A 17345-nucleotide genomic window follows, 5' to 3' on the forward strand; every position below is an offset into this window, starting at 1 on the left:
AAAAGAATGACATCTTTCCAAATAGAGCTATATCGCAATATATATCGCTGCAAAACAAAATATCGCAATGTCAGATTTTTATAAAATCGGGCAGTCCTAGTTTATAACCACTTGACCTGAATAAACAGTCATTTTTGGGTGAACTGTTCCTTTAAACAGAGTCAAAAGAAGAGACAGTAAGTCAAACACAGAGTGAAATAAGTTGATCTTGTGGTATTTACTTCACTTACTGCATTCTGACACTTAATAATAACAAACAACTTACTACTAACAACTAGTTTGAATTCAGGATATTGGCACGTTTTCCATCTATTAACCATAATCTGAACTCTTAAAACAGCATTGACAGTAACTCAAGCAACCAATCAAAAAGCAGGAAACCCACATGTTTGGCAAACATCCAATCAAAAGCTCACATTACAAACTTGACCATCCTATAAGCTGCATCCTACCTGTCAACTTGTGTTTGGCCCTGTCAGAAACCCTTCATGGAGATGGACGACTCAGCAGACGCTCAGCAGAAAAACCAAGTGATCATGCAGAAAAAAAAACTCTCCAGCTCTACGTGTGTGTGTGTGTGTGTGTGTGTGTGTGTGTGTGTGTGTCTAGAGAGAAGCACTCAGGGACTCGCTCGCAGCTCCACAAACAAAGTACACGACAACAGAGGCAGCCGTCGCCATAGCAACAAAGCCAAACCTCAGCCAATAGTTGACGAGACGACCACGCACTCCCTTTTTTCTGGAAAACTGCAGTGTGTGATAAACGCTTGCATGTGTGTAACTAAAACAAAAACAGAGTGGTTGCTAGGGGGATCTGAGCGGTTGCTAGGGTGCTGTTAGATCTTTCCTTACCAGCTCAGGTCAAAAAAGTTTTTAACTATGCATAAACCGGGAGTTGCAGAGACTTTCATTTCAGTATGCTGATGTACTTTCAACAAAAAATGGAATACTTAGTAGTGGGCGTGGCTTTCTTTTTACTCATCATTCCCTAATAGCAAGTTAACAGTAAGAGGGGCGTGGCTGAGAGTATTGTGGCTGATACGTTAAACTGACATCATCAGGGAAGGATCGTCCCCTTAAACGATCTAGATTAAAGATTACCAAAAAAAAGAAACTTGTTTTTTTAGGTGGATTAACTTGCATGGATTAATTGTTCACTTAATAGCAAACTAAAGGTAAGGGGGCGTGGCTAATAATATTGTGACTGATATGTCAAACTGACATCATCAGGGAAGGATCGTCCCCTAAAACGAATTAAATTAAAGATTACCAAAAAAAAAAAAAACTTGTTTTTTTAAGTAGATTGACTTGCATGGATTAATTGTTCGCTTAATAGCAAACTAACGATAAGAGGGGCGTGGCTAAGAATATTGTGGCTGATACGTCAAACTGACATCATCAGGGAAGAACCACCTTTCCAAAATATTTTAATTGAAGATTATCAAAAACAACTTCAGTTATTCAGTGGATTAACTTGCACAAATTATTGGTTCACTTAATAGCAAACTAACGAAAAGAGGGGCGTGGCTAAGAATATTGTGGCTGATGTGTCAAACTGACATCATCAAGGAAGGACCACCTTTCCAAATTAATTTGATTGAAGATTACCAAAAACAACTTTTGTTGTTCAGGGGATTAACTTGCATGGATTAATTGTTCACTTAATAGCAAACTAACGGTAAGAGGGGCGTGGCTAAGAATATTGTAGCTGAGGCGTCAAATTTACATCATCAGGGAAGAACCACCACTTTAAATAATTTGAAGATTACAAAAACATTTTTTTCAGTGGATTACCTTGCACAGATTAATTGCTCACTTAAAGACAAATAATGTACGCAAAATAAACAACGTAAATTTAGTTTAAAGAACTACATAGTGTGCTCCAATCTCTTTTACCAAGTTGGTAAATTGTTGTTAAGGTCTTCGGAGAGGCTTTTAAGGCTGATTTACACTCAACACGTCCGCTAGTTTGCTTGAGTGCGCGTGGTGACTGTGACGTCATCACGATGTTTGCGGAGGTTCGCTTTGTGTGCGCATGACATGATTTCTGCTGTAGGATCGCACAAATTTTTTGAGACTCAAGCGGATAGTGCGCATGTTGCTGCATTTGTTTTGAGTTGAATATGAATCACTCAAGAGATTTTGTCTGAAACAGGATCGCCTGTACAGACATCTTTATGATCCGTCCATGCGTGATCATGGAGAAAACCAGATGGAAAATATTTTGGCTAGAAATTGCAACAGCCATGGGAAAGGTGGAACTGTTTTGTTAAAAAGTTTGGAAAAACTTGGGGGATAAGTTCGTTAAAACCATTAAAAGAGGCCATGGCGCAAGTGGAGAAAAGAAATAGTTACAAAACTAATTTGAAATAAATTATTTCCTTGATAACTGGAAAAGAATGTTTAAACCTAAATAAAAAAAAGTCAGTAATTTTAAGCAAGTTTATTTTTTTTTTGCTTTTATTCTTGCCATAATAATAATAATAATAATAATAATAATAATAATAATATATATATATATTTATATATATATATATATATATATATATATATATTTTTTTTTTTATATATAATATTATAATAAACTATAATAGGTAGAGCTTTCTGAGATATGAACAAAAGCAAGTGATACCTCAAAGCTTAATTGAAAAAACATCTTAAACGGTTATAAAATTCTTTATAACCATAAAAACAATTTTGAAAAATAATAAATAAAAAATCCCACACTGACTTTGAATTAAACTACAAAGAAATTAATTGCCAGCCTGCACATTTCCACCACTAGGGGGCCAAAGTGTCACATTAGTGTTTGAGCAAGACTTCAGCTTCTCGTGTGCGGAGTTATGCTGAATGTGGCACAGTCTCGTTACTATGGAAACACCCCAGCAGCACAAACACATGTTCATCCGTGTGCTTAAACATGCATTAACCTCCTAACACACTGTACACAAAGCAGTGTGATCCGATAGGGAGCAGGCCGGTCACAATAATCAATATATCGACTTACCATACAACACATGGACATGATGACCTCAATCATTTTTGGTGATGCAATATATAATCGCCCATACATTACAATTGTAACCACATTTTAGCAGACTTTGCAACACCTCTATCTCTATTAGAGGTGTCAGTATGGTTAATAAAACACTGGAGTATTTACTATAAATGACTATAGTATATTCTCATGTGGGTGTCTGACAGCTGAAAGCAGATCTGGTAGCTGATATCACAGCCTCTGTTACTCTTTACCTTGCACTTTTGTGTGAACATTTATTATTATTTATTTAGGATATTCACATTCTGATTCCATTGCCTCATTATTAAATAGTTCAAATGACAATAATTAAATGACTTTATTTATTTATTTATTTTGTTACAGCACATTGTGTTCTGTGTCCTGATTGGCTGTAGACCATTGTCAATCAATTTGCAGGCCAACAGACGATTCATCAAAAAAATCCACCGTCTGCCACTTTTCCAAATGATCAACTAGAAGTCAAGTCAAATTTGCTGCTCTAACAACTGAGATCAACGACGAGACTTTTGTCAGGCACTGTATATGGCAGTAAATTAAGATATAGCAATGCCAGTTTTTCCCAATATCATGTAAGCCTCCCTCAATTTGTTTCTCATTCTCACTCTTGTCGGACAGGAGAACAACAACATCATCATGAAGAAACTGGAGTCAGTAACAGGAAGCATTATACCATCACTCAGCCTTTTACAACTTCTGTTTGCTCTCAAAACTAAAAAGTTTGTTCTTCCATTTGGTTTGAAGTATACCGGGGCTTTAATTTGTCAGCACCTGCAGATGGAGAGAGTGAGCGGCAGGGAAACAAACCCACCCACAGCGAGTTAATCAACTCCAAACATGTTAATGGACTCCAGCAATTACTGCAATTGAGGAATTACAGAGGTTTAAAAGGGGCTGAACACACACACACACACACATACGCGCGCACACACATCAACCACACGTTTTATGATGATGAGCGGCTAACAGTGTGGGAAACCAACCACAGATTGCTTTGTGACTGACACGTTGACTCATTTGAAAAAAGGAAATATTTAGCAGAATGCGTGGGCTGCTCGTTTCCCATACAAAGAAAGTGAAAGTGGAAAAAACACACTGTATTTGTGCTTTTGAAATGATTGCGCAAAACAATAATGTTTATTTATTGATTCTCTAGTGACATTTGGAATGTTTTTAAGGTATAAATCACTCAGTAAGAATGAGCACACCCTTCGCAGATCTCTCTTTTAAAGATTAAAATGTCTATAGAAGGCTTTATAATAATACATGAGTGCATATTCATTAGATTACTCAGTAGCATAGCCAAAACCGGAGCTAATCTAGCAAAAAGATCACATTAAATATGTCAATAACATTTTAATTGAAAGGAAAAATCAAAGGAAACATAAAAAACTGTATATATAGTTGAAGTTTAGCAGTTTGTAATTTTATTTAGCAGCAACTTATTTAAATTTAAATGTATTATCTTTCTATTCCTAAAGACTTTCAGTGACCAAACTCTTATTTTAATAGTATAATAAAACTGTTTTGTTTAAATCCGCCAAATATTATTGGTTATATTCACTGAGAAATTAATAAAATATTCATTTTTAAGTGTCACTGATGCTGACGCTGTACAGTGGTCCCTCGCTATAACGCGGATCACCTTTCGAGGCCTCTCAGTTTTGCTGTTTTTATTTTATTTTTTGACATATTTTATTGGTTTAAACTGGTTATTTGCTCTGAAAATGTATATACAATAAAGCAATACACTGAGTATTTTTGGTTATTACACACTGTAAAAAATGCTAGGGTTCCACATGATTCTTTCATAGTCAATTAAGTTAACACAAATCAATTAAATCCAAAAAATTAACTTAAACGTTTTTACAAATTTAAGTGAGTTGAACGTAAAACAGTTGTCTACAAAAGACATTTCAGCTCAATTTACACAAGTAGCTTGAACAAGCGTGTTTTTTTTTGTTTTGAATGTGTGTTAAAGTAAACCGTTTGAAGCTAAATTTTATATTGATTTAATACCGTATATCGTGACAAAAGCTTCAGCTATTAGTTGTGACAAGAAAATTTGATAACATCACAAGCGTAGTTATGACTTTCAAATGTCTGACAGCATGTGAACTGCACTGTAAAAAACACTGGGTTCCTCACATCAGATTTGTGTTGGGACAACATGAAGCAATTAAGTTCACTTATTCGTTTTTACAAATTTAATTGACGTGAACATAAAACAGGCAGCACGGTGACGCAGAGGGTAGCACAATCGCCTCACACCAAGAAGGTTGCTGATTCCAGCTCCGGCTGGGTCAGTTGGCGTTTCTGTGTGGAGTTTGCATGTTCTCCCCGTGTTGGCGTGGGTTTCCTCCGGGTGCTCCGGTTTCCCCCACAGTCCAAACACATGCGGTACAGGTGAATTTTGTAAGCTAAAATTGTCCGTAGTGTATGGGTGTGAATGAGTGCGTATGGATGTTTCCTATGGGTTGCAAAACATATGATGGATAAGTTGGCGGTTCATTCCGCTGTGGCGACCCCAGATTAATAAAGGGATTAAGCCAAAAAGAAAAGACCCTCTGAGCTGAAGCAGCTGCCAGACGTTTTATCAGGACACAAATCTGCATAATGACATAGGTATGACACAGGTATTACAAGAAGGTGGTGAAATATGAGGACATTGCTGATGTCCTCGCTTCTCCAAAAGCGTAGTTTTTTCAGAGAGTAAAACTGTACAGTTTCCTGTGAGGGTTGGGTTAAGGGGTAGGGTAGGGTTTTGGTAATAAAAAATAAAGTTTGTACAGTATAAAAACAAAGGAAACCGATGTAATGTCCCCACAATTCACAAAAACAAACCTAAGTGTGTGAGTGTGCGTGTTTGTTTATGAGACACACAGCAGCAGTAGTGATGATCTCCATCACCCACTCACTCACTATCTGTCTGTCAAACCGCTGCAGGAACCCACGCTTCCCACCGACAGGCGCACTTCCTGTTCACCGAGTGATCGACACAGCGAGGAGCTGCTGAACCAACAAACCACCTCAAAAGAAGAAGATCTCGACTAATACTGTGAGCAGATCATGACTGAAACACCAGCAGAGAGGAAAACCATCCTTCTGAAAGCATTGATCTGTTTTCTGACAGCCATGTGATGACATATTGATGAGAAATATTCAACTCAATCCACTGAGTTTAATTACAGTTAAGTTTTACTCTTATTTTTTTAGCATAAATAAATAAATAAATCCTTAAATATTAAAATAAATTATAAACATTTAAATTATAAAAACTGTTTGGGGTGTAAACATATGTGGGAACTACTCAGTATTCACTGGACTTACAATTAATAGTTGTGGGTTTAAGTTAAACTTCTTTTTGTTGCTGTTCTGCAAACTAGTGATGACATATAAAAATTAAAATTAGATTGTCATTTTTATATTATTATTATTAACATAATTTATTTAATAGTCATTTAGAGCATAAACTAACAATTGGGAAAAATCTATAGTGAAATAACAACAATAATAAAAATAATAATAATAAGAATAATAATAATAACATAATATACTGATAAATTAAATAATATAATAATATAAACTGACAATTGATTTAATATAATAATCTATATTAAAAATAATCATAATATACTGATATATAATATTAACTGAAAATTAAAACATTATATAATATAATACATAATAGTAACAACATAAAAAATAATAACAATAGTAGTATTAGTAATAACAACAACGTAGTAATATACTTATATACTATATAATAATATAAACAATACATTTGTCAAAATAATAATAATACATATATAATAACAAAAATAATAATATACTGATATATTATTTTATATAAATTGAAAATTAGTCTAAACAATAATTATATAACATAATATATAATAACAAAGATAATTATAATAGTAGTAGTAATAATAATAACAACAACAGTGCTATACTGATATATAATACTATAAAAGTAAATTTTGTCAAAGTATTAATATTCTGATATATTATATAATAAAAAAATAATATAAACTGACAATTGGTCAATATAATAATCTATATTAAATAATAAAATAATAATATTAACTGACCATTGGTCAATAAAATGATCTATATTAAAATTATATATATATATATATATATATATATATATATATATATATATATATATATATATAAATATAAAAATAAAAATAAAAAATATATATGTATGTATATATATATATATATAGGAATATGAATATATAAGAGCATGCAGGAATAATAATAATAATAATAATAAAAATAAACTGACATTTTAAATAAAAAATAATAATATAAACTGACAATTGGTCAATAAAATTATCTATATTAAAATTATATATATGCATAGGATAAGAACATGCTGGAATAATAATAATAATAATCATAATAATAATAGTAATAAATGACCAGAGAGTGTGTAAAAAGTATCAGTTTGAGCAAAACTCTATTTTTTGACATTGATCATCAAAAATGTTTCTTCATCATCAATTAATATAGCACATTAGAATGCTGACTTTAAAACTATTATAACTATAAACAAAACTATTATTTGACAAACGCATAAACTAAACATTTGGTTAAAAAAAAAAAAGATGCTGTACTTCCAGACAATTTTTAATCCTAACTTCAGGAGAGAATCAACAACCCATAAATCCAGCAGTGAGAATATTCAAGTGCTGAGTCCTTTTCAAAGACGCTCCGAGGACATTTTAAACACGTTTTTATGGTAATTTAGTGAATAAATAAGTCAATTAAAAAAACAAAAAGTCATCTTGATCTTAATTATATAACTCTCCCATTAATTGTTTGTTGTGGCTCAATAATACGCAAGTCATACTGCACACATTTCAAACTGCACAGTACAGCAGACAGAAAACTCATTCACCTCCACTTAAAAAAAAACAGCCTGACATTACGAGACAACATTCACCAAAGCATCTCAATGCAGATGAATAGCAGCATTATATAGAGCACTACACCCTAATGGTGGACAAACATGGTGGACCTGTGGCCTGTCAGACAGAAAACAGTGTAGTAATGGAGCATTAGAGCTAAATAAGCGGCAGAGAAGATGAACGGAGAGCCTGAGTGACATCGCTTTGAAATGAAGAGACTGAATGGGGGAGAGAGCAGCAGGGACTCTTATATGTGCTGCCCAGATGACTTTCAACACGCTAATGAATGTCTAATGAAAAGAGAGCGTCTCAAAACATCAGACACATCTGCATGGATCTGGAACACACTTATATGGTGCTTCAAATCCTACAAAAACACGAAAAACTAAAATAATAATAGTCAGCAAGGTGTATATGTGCATACACGAGCATACACAAGCTGCAAGCCATTGAAATGAATGGGTTTCATAGTGCAGTGCTTTCAGCATCTGGTGTGAAAGCTGCTTCAGATTGTGCAGTGGCTACAGCTGGAATATTGCTGGAATTTATTTCAATAAAAAAAATAATAAATTGCAGACTCAAAACTTGTATTGTTCTCAAACGATACTAAAAATAAGGCATACTGCAAAATAAATAAATAAATAAATAAAAGTAAACACAATTACTGACAATTACTTTTTTTTTAGGACTAATTGGCATTCGAAAAATCATTAATCAGAATATTAATCTCTTATGGAGATCAGAAAAAAAAGGATCTATTATTATCTGAAAGACACACAAGATCTATGATTGATTTTAGGTTAATTAATACTGTATACCAAATAATATGAGTACAATTAAAATGTGAAACATATGTTTGATATATGTTTAAAGACTAATTAGTATTTGTAGTAGCAGTGGCGCAGTAGGTAGTGCTGTCGCCTCACAGCAAGAAGGTCGTAGGTTTAAGCCGAGGCAAGACTGTGGTGGAATATATGTCGGGGAATACGACTAAAAACAGTGATGGGGACTGCAGAACACAGCACACTTGTTAGATTGATGCAGACGATGACTTGTACTGCAAAGAGACCTCTATCTCACTCATGGCTTGTCCTCTCAAGTGGTGGAAAGACGATGCACAACGTTACCCACTGCTGTCAACCTTGGCTAAATCATATCTCTGTCCCAGAAACCTCAGTCCCAAATGAGAGGGTTTTTTTCTGTTGCAGGGGACATGCCCAGAGATCCCAGCTTTCACCAGATTATAGTTATATGATCATTTTCCTTAAAAACCCATCTCTATCCAAGTGAGTGAGTAATTAAATGTTGAATGTGAGGAGTTTTCAACAATACTAAATTGAAACTTAATTTTTTTAATATGGTTTAATAGTTTTTTGTTATTAAAATTGAAAAATTGAAGTTCCTGTTTCGAAACTTACAGATAGATGGCTGATTTGTATGTCATTGTATGTTCAGTGCTAAGGTAAATAAACACTTTTGCCACTTTTTTCGAGTCTTTTCATTAGTTTTGTTTTTCCTGTAAATGATTCAATAAATACTGAACCATGCCATTCATACCGAGGTATTATCGCACCGTGAAATTCTGATACCGTTACATACCTAATAGAAAATAAATTGGAATTGGAATTTTAATTCATCTGCTGACTTTATCAAGTTGTCAACATAACATGACACACGTACTAATACAAACTATTGCAATATATCACAATATTTATTGTATCGTGATATATTGTATCGTAACCCATGTATCGTGATGTGTATCATATCGTGAGGCTCTTGACAAATACACAGCCCTAATCCGCTTGTTAAGTGTGACGTCACGCGAAGCGGCTTCCGGATCCAAGCGCTCTATTTAACTGAATGGGGAGACTCATGAAATGGTAACAATAAACGTTTACAAGGCGATTTAATGCTTTCGAAAATCACGTTCGCAGTATATATGTCCATGCCTAATATCCGATGGCCAGAAAGTGCTACATTTTTTTATAAATTGATAAATTTTTGGTATTTGTTATGCAGCAAGCCCAGAGATTGTTGTGTACACTATGATTTTATATAAAATGAACTTTAATGTGTGATAGGAATAAAACGTGATCATAAACGAATGATTTCTCCACTCAAATGAATGGCGGCTTGGACCCCGAAACAGTATTACATACGTCACAAACACGTCACCACTTAGCAAGCGGATAAAGACAGCGGCTAATACAGTTCAAATATTTTATTTTACTCTATATTTACCTGTCTATAATTTATTTTGTACTCATGAATTTTAATTCCGGCGCATTTCTACAAAATCATGTGCGAACAACTACACACACTGCAATCTGAGTGCTTCATTTGCATACTCCACACACAGTGGAAGCTATTTTATGAAATAGTATTTAGTATGCAGGAAGACTCTGCCTTCTCTCTCTTTGTGCGGCTCAACAAAAGTTTTCATTGTTTGAACATTGAGAGGAATGGAGGCACACGAGCAAAAGGTGCATAATTAGTGCATCTCATAAATGGCTCAGAGACGATAGAGGTGTGTGTGTGTGTGTGTGTGTGTGGGAGGGATGACAGAGAAAGCGAAATGCACAGAAAGGGGTATCAGAGGGGAAGCACCACAGAAAGAAATGTGCAGAAATCCTACATTGCGTTTGCTGTTTCCACGGTGTCTGCGAGTGTGTGTCCTACCTGTCTCTGTGCTGACGTCGCCATCTGAATCTGGCAGAATTTAACAGCTTGATCCAGCGCTACATCCTCATCCACCTACAGAGAGACAGAAACAAGAGAAATAAGATGAGGATTGAGTTATCGTTCATCATAATCTGACGCACAAAACACGAGCACACTCACAGTTTACATGAAGACTTCAATGCAGCTTCATGTCATGCTTCACATCATTTGGAGTATGTACAGTTGAAGTCAGAATTATTAGCCCCCTTTAGAATTTTGTATTTTTTTTTTATATTTCCCAAATGGTGTTTAACAGAGCAAGGACATTTTCACAGTATGTCTGATAATATTTTTTCTTCTGGAGAAAGTCTTATTTGTTTCATTTCGGCTAGAAATAAAAGCAGTTTTCAATTTTTTAAAAGTCATTTTAAGGACAAAATTATTAGCCCCTTTAAACTAATTTAGTTTTCGATAGTCTTCAGAACAACCATTGTTATACAATAACTTGCCTAATTACCCTAACCAGCCTAGTTAACCTAATTAACCTAGTTAAGCCTTTAAATGTCACTTTAAGCTGTATAGAAGTGTCTTGAAGAATATCTAGTCAAATATTACTTACTGTAAGTCAAGATAAAATAAATCAGTTATAAGAAATGAGTTATTAAAATGATCATGTTTAGTAATGTGTTGAGAAGGTCTCTCTGTTAAACAGAAATTAGGGGAAAAAATAAACAGGGATGCTAATAATTCAGGGGGGCTTATAATTCTGACTTCAACTGTATGTACAAAATTAAAACTCTGGGAGGAAACTAAATGTTCTGAATGCACTATGGCGTGGAGCGTGAGATGCACTCAACGTTGAAAACTAAAATGACTGATGACCGGTGTTTGGGGTAGCGCATTACAAGTAACGTGAGTTATGTAATAATATTACTTTTCTAAGTAACGAGTAAAGTAACGCATTACTATAAAAAATTAAGTAATAATATCTGAGTTACTTTTCTTAAAAATTAAACAAGTTACTTTTTATATTAACTAACACACTTTTAAAAATAGTTAGCAGAATTAAAATAGGTGTAATCACGCTGAATCACAATCGAACCGCGCACTGGAACACCTCTTCAGAGCACTCACACATGTCAAACGAACTGGGAAACGCGCCCGGGCACGGTTTGGATGGCCTAGTGTGAGTGCACACAAAAACCAAGATGTCAGAGCCTTACATTTCTGTGACAGAAGTATTCTCATTATTTTGAACACATGGAAGAAAAGGACAGTGATTTTACTGAATTAATAATACAAAAATACAAAAGTAGCAAACACATTGCTTTTAACTTTCTTTAATTTCAATATACGGCATGTATAGCATCAGGAAGTTCTCAGAAGGTAACATTATTCTAATCCTTTTTTAAATAGTTCATTTTTAAAGGTAAATGAAGGTGTAGGTTATACAGTTTGTAGTTAAATGCCGAACTCCTCTATTAAAAAAAAAAAAACAAAAAAACACTGCAAGTTCTGAAAGAGATCAAACCTCAGGCAGGTATGAAAAAGTAACTCAAAAGTAACTTAAAAGTAACTAATTGCATTACTTTCCATAAAAAGTAACGCAACTAGTTACTTTTTTAGGGAGTAACTTAACATTTTAATGCATTTCTTTCAAAAGTAACTTTCCCTAACACTTCTGACGACAACTTGAAGTATAGTTCAGAATCAAATAAACATTTTGGGATCCAAAAACAACTCCATTTATTCTGAACTTTGTTCTTTGAAACTTTCCAAACCTTTTACATGTCAAAAACAGCTGCATTACACACAACAGAAAAGGTTAAGTCTAAAAAAAGGATAATAGGAACACATTGTACTCGGCTGTCATGTAAACAAGGTGCACATGGATCCGTTTTTGACGTAAAAAGTGCCACAGAAATAAATCATTTCAGAATCGAATGCTGCCGTTCAGAGCAGAACCATTTCGGCGTCTTGTAATTATGGTAATCCAATCACAACAAGAACATGAGGATAAAAACAGAGTTTGATGTAAAACACTTATTCAGAGCACAAATCTCCCACTTCAGTCCAGCCAGACTAATGAGCACTTTAACATATGACTGGCCACATCTACAAACAAACAACCATTCAGTAAGCTGACGGAGGCGTCGCTTCTCAAATGAAAATGCAGAGAGTTTACTCAATCATTCAGGTAGCACATTTGCATAAAGTGTTTTCAGGTACACTTTACATAAAGGTACATTACAACTGTTTTGCTGCAAGTCATATTCGGTTGTAAGTTGATTTAAAGGGGCAGTTAATTAATACAGTATACCAAATAATATTAGTACAATTAAAATTAGAAAAATGTGTTCGATATATATTCACATCTGCATGCATCTGTAAAAGACTTATATGTTGCTTTAAATTCTACAAAAAATACTAAGAAAAGCAAGTGGTATATGTGTGTACACGAGCGTATACATGCTAGTCAGCACAGCAAGCCATTGAAATGAATGGGTTTCATAGCGCAGTGCTTTCAGCACCTTGTGTGAAAGCTGCCTCTGCTTCTTCCGTTGAACACTGAAATATCTTGGGGGAAAAACACCATTGACCTTCATAGGATTTTTTGTTCCTACAACAGATGTTATTGGTTGCTTTTTTGACATTGTTTAGAATTTATTATTTTGTATTCAACAGAAGAAAGGAGTTTATGACAAGTTATGTTGTGTTGGTAATGTCAAGTTTTAATGACAAAGACAGGTTTATAACCATCTAAGAGTGGGTAAATAGTGAGAAAAACTATCATTTTTGCATTTTTGAGTGAACTGTCCCTTTAAAATGTCATCAACAGTTTTAATGTTGTTCCAACTTAGTGATAATTACAATTAAAACAAAGGTTTTTCTAAACAAATGTGAGAGATTTCTATTATTTTCACCAAACTGGCATTGTTAGGGACTTAGGGAGGATTTATAAGTGTAAAAAGAATTAAATCCCTTTACAAATAATAGCATATGTACTTGACATAAATATAAAGTGAGCTGACGGATGTGTTTCTTCCCAAATTAACATGCGGAGAGTTTAGTGAATCATTCAGAAAGCACATTTGCATAAAGTGTTTTAAGGCACCACTTGGCATAAAAGTACATTACAACTGTTTATCTGCGAATCATATTCTGTTGTAAGTTGATTGGAAGGGGGAGTCCACAGTTTTTTAGATTATTAAAACAGTATACCCAATAATATTATGAATATTCAAATTCAATGTGAAAAATATGTTTTCTATATTCAAATCTGAATGGATCTTAAACACACGTATATGGTACTTAAAACTACAAAAAAAAAAAAAAAAACTACGAAAAAATAATAATCAGCAAGTGGTACATGTGTGTACACAAGCGTATACATGCTAGTCAGCACAGCAAGCCATTGAAATGAATGGGTTTCATAGCGCAGTGCTTTCAGCACCTTGTGTGAAAGCTGCTTCTGCTTCTTCCGTTTAACACTGAAAAATGTTGGGGGAAAAACACCATTGACCTTCATAGGATTTTTTGTTTCTATAATAGCTGTTATTGGATGCTTTTTTGACATTGTTTAGAATTTATTATTTTGTATTCAACAGAAGAAAGGAGTTTATGACAAGTTATGTTGTGTTGGTAATGTCAAGTTTTAATGACAAAGACAGGTTTATAACCATCTAAGAGTGGGTAAATAGTGAGAAAAACTATCATTTTTGCATTTTTGAGTGAACTGTCCCTTTAAAATGTCATCAACAGTTTTAATGTTGTTCCAACTTAGTGATAATTACAATTAAAACAAAGGTTTTTCTAAACAAATGTGAGAGATTTCTATTATTTTCACCAAACTGGCATTGTTAGGGACTTAGGGAGGATTTATAAGTGTAAAAAGAATTAAATCCCTTTACAAATAATAGCATATGTACTTGACATAAATATAAAGTGAGCTGACGGATGTGTTTCTTCCCAAATTAACATGCGGAGAGTTTAGTGAATCATTCAGAAAGCACATTTGCATAAAGTGTTTTAAGGTACCACTTGGCGTAAAAGTACATTACAACTGTTTATCTGTGAATCATATTCTTTTGTAAGTTGATTGAAAGGGGGAGTTCACAGTTTTTTAGATTATTAAAACAGTATACCCAATAATATTATGAATATTCAAATTCAATGTGAAAAATATGTTTTCTATATTTAAATCTGAATGGATCTTAAACACACGTATATGGTACTTCAAACTCTACAAAAAAAAAAAAAAACTACGAAAAAATAATAATCAGCAAGTGGTACATGTGTGTACACGAGTGTATACATGCTAGTCAGCACAGCAAGCCATTGAAATGAATGGGTTTCATAGCGCAGTGCTTTCAGCACCTTGTGTGAAAGCTGCTTCTGCTTCTTCTGTTTAACACTGAAAAATGTTGGGGGAAAAACACCATTGACCTTCATAGGATTTTTTGTTTCTATAATAGCTGTTATTGGATGCTTTTTTGACATTGTTTAGAATTTATTATTTTGTATTCAACAGAAGAAAGGAGTTTATGACAAGTTATGTTGTGTTGGTTTGGTCAAGTTTTTATGACAAAGACAGGCTTAAAACCACCTAAGAGTGGGTAAATAGTGAGAAAAACTTTCATTTTTGCATTTTTGGGTAGACTGTCCCTTTTAAATGTCATCACTAGTTTTAATGTTGTTAAAATTAGTGATAATTACAATTAAAACAAAGATATTTCCAAACAAATGTGAGCAATTTCTGTCAATTTGACCAAATTGGGGTTGTTGGGGAGGGTTTATTAATGTAAAAAAAACAATCTTTGCATAAATAATGGCATTTGTACTTGGCATAATTGTAAATGAAAAATAACATGGACAAAGCTATTACTTAAAATTTACCAAGAAAATCGGCTAAATATGGTCAAAAATTGTTCCGGTCAACTTCGTTAACACATAAAAAAGTTTTGATAATTGTATTTTATAAAGCTCGAGTCTTTTATTTTTTGTAATTTTTTGAACGAGATGCTAATGGTCTAACCTAATTCAATTCATTATGCTAAGCTAAGCTAATAATGTACCTGAATCATTAACTAAAGAGCTTGATTTCCTCAACAAACTGTGTCAATGAACATACCATTGAACTGAATAACTAAACAAATCCATACTGAAAGTGTTCTGTATAATTTGAAAAACAAGTAAAAACCCTTGGAAAAACATAATAATAATAATAATTCACTTTTTTCTTCTTCTGCAAGACCCTCAGTCCTGATCAAAACTCCTAAACTTAAAAAAAAACAAAGCATAAATCCATACTGTCCTCCAGAACCAATCATATCACTCATTATTGTGTAAAAGGCCTGCCAGAAACACACTCAGAAATCAGCTGATGATGATTTCTGGCAGAAGTGCGCCTCGCTAATAAAGCACCATAATCAGATCATCTACAAATATGGAATAAAAGGCAGTGCACACACACAGACACACAGACACGCACAAACACCGGCAGAGTCCCAGGAGGACGCAGAGGGAATAAAGAATCTGCACCAACGCTGTGATTTGCCAAAATGTGCAGATGCCGTTATGGTGTCCTGAAAATGAACAAGCCCAAACAAGTTCTGTCTGTACATGATACGCGCACAAATAAAAGAAAATATGTTAGTTATGGGTAGCACAAACAAAACCGCTCATTAGAACGCTTCAGAAGAATTTGAAGAAAGCACCTGCTAATATAAAGCAAGGTTACCTTCACCTTTGACTGGTCATCACCAACACTTTCATGAAGAAGGGCAGCCAGGATCTTCAAAATTTCACTAACACTCGGCAACATTACCATATTTTCTGAATTATAAAAAGGAATTCTGAAGTATGTTATCATCTCATATCATATGTGCTGTGACTCCACGCATTCCTAAGTAATGTGATGCAATTAGCATCAATTCACACATTTGTACTGGTGCTAGATGAGTGAAATGAATAATTATTCTACACATTTTAAAACATGATGCTACTTTCAGCTTCACTTTAAATACTTGAAAAAATATATTGTTTTAAAATATAAAATAACAAAATATATATTAAAGTTATATAAATATATATTTATAATCTATATAATGCATATATATATATATATATATATATATATTAGGGCTGTGCAATTAATCGAAAATCCGATTTCGATTTTGGCTTCTAACGATTATGAAAAAACATTAATCGAGAAAAACGATTATTGCATCATATACCACCCCCTTTCCAGTTGTACACGTGTTGCTCTTAAAAGCGCGAAAGACCGCGTGATTCTGTGTGCCACGCACACACAGAACAGAAGCATGCAGACAGCATTCGGTCGCATTCGCACACTGAGACGAGCAGAGCGCAGTCAGCACACACATATATAAAGTCATCTTAACGTGAGCGCTTTAATGGTCAAATAGGTGTCAAAATGTGGTGTTTAGTGAATATTCATATTAACCATCATTTTTGTAATAAACAAACGAGTTGAGAATCAAAAGACATGAGAAAGAGAAACCATTAAAGAGACAGCGCGCTATAATCCTTCTGCCGCCTGTTTTTATGATTATTAATCAAACAACAAATGGAGAAGATGTCTCTCTGCTCTTGACTGAAGGACTTTTGTAGCTAAAGTGTTTTTCTTACAGTGAAGATGCTAAAAGCACAGTTTGTTTCATATTTTTATTCTGTTATATTTATTTCTCTTTCCTTTGCAGGGTGGAA

At 33.9% G+C, this 17345-nt stretch overlaps 1 protein-coding gene across 8 annotated transcripts in view; it reads right to left on the reverse strand.

The window, feature by feature from the left end:
* Positions 1 to 17345, reverse strand: part of cabin1 (calcineurin binding protein 1) — a 155250-nt gene that overhangs the window by 11450 nt on the left and 126455 nt on the right. For all 8 annotated transcript variants that reach the window (XM_073911254.1, XM_073911252.1, XM_073911250.1 and 5 more), the window contains one exon: positions 10635 to 10709. In XM_073911254.1, coding sequence (XP_073767355.1) covers positions 10635 to 10709 — 75 coding nt within the window. The remainder of the gene's footprint in view (positions 1 to 10634; positions 10710 to 17345) is intronic.

The sequence above is a fragment of the Danio rerio genome, chromosome 8 (assembly GCF_049306965.1).
Source record: "Danio rerio strain Tuebingen ecotype United States chromosome 8, GRCz12tu, whole genome shotgun sequence".
Lineage (NCBI taxonomy): Eukaryota > Metazoa > Chordata > Actinopteri > Cypriniformes > Danionidae > Danio > Danio rerio.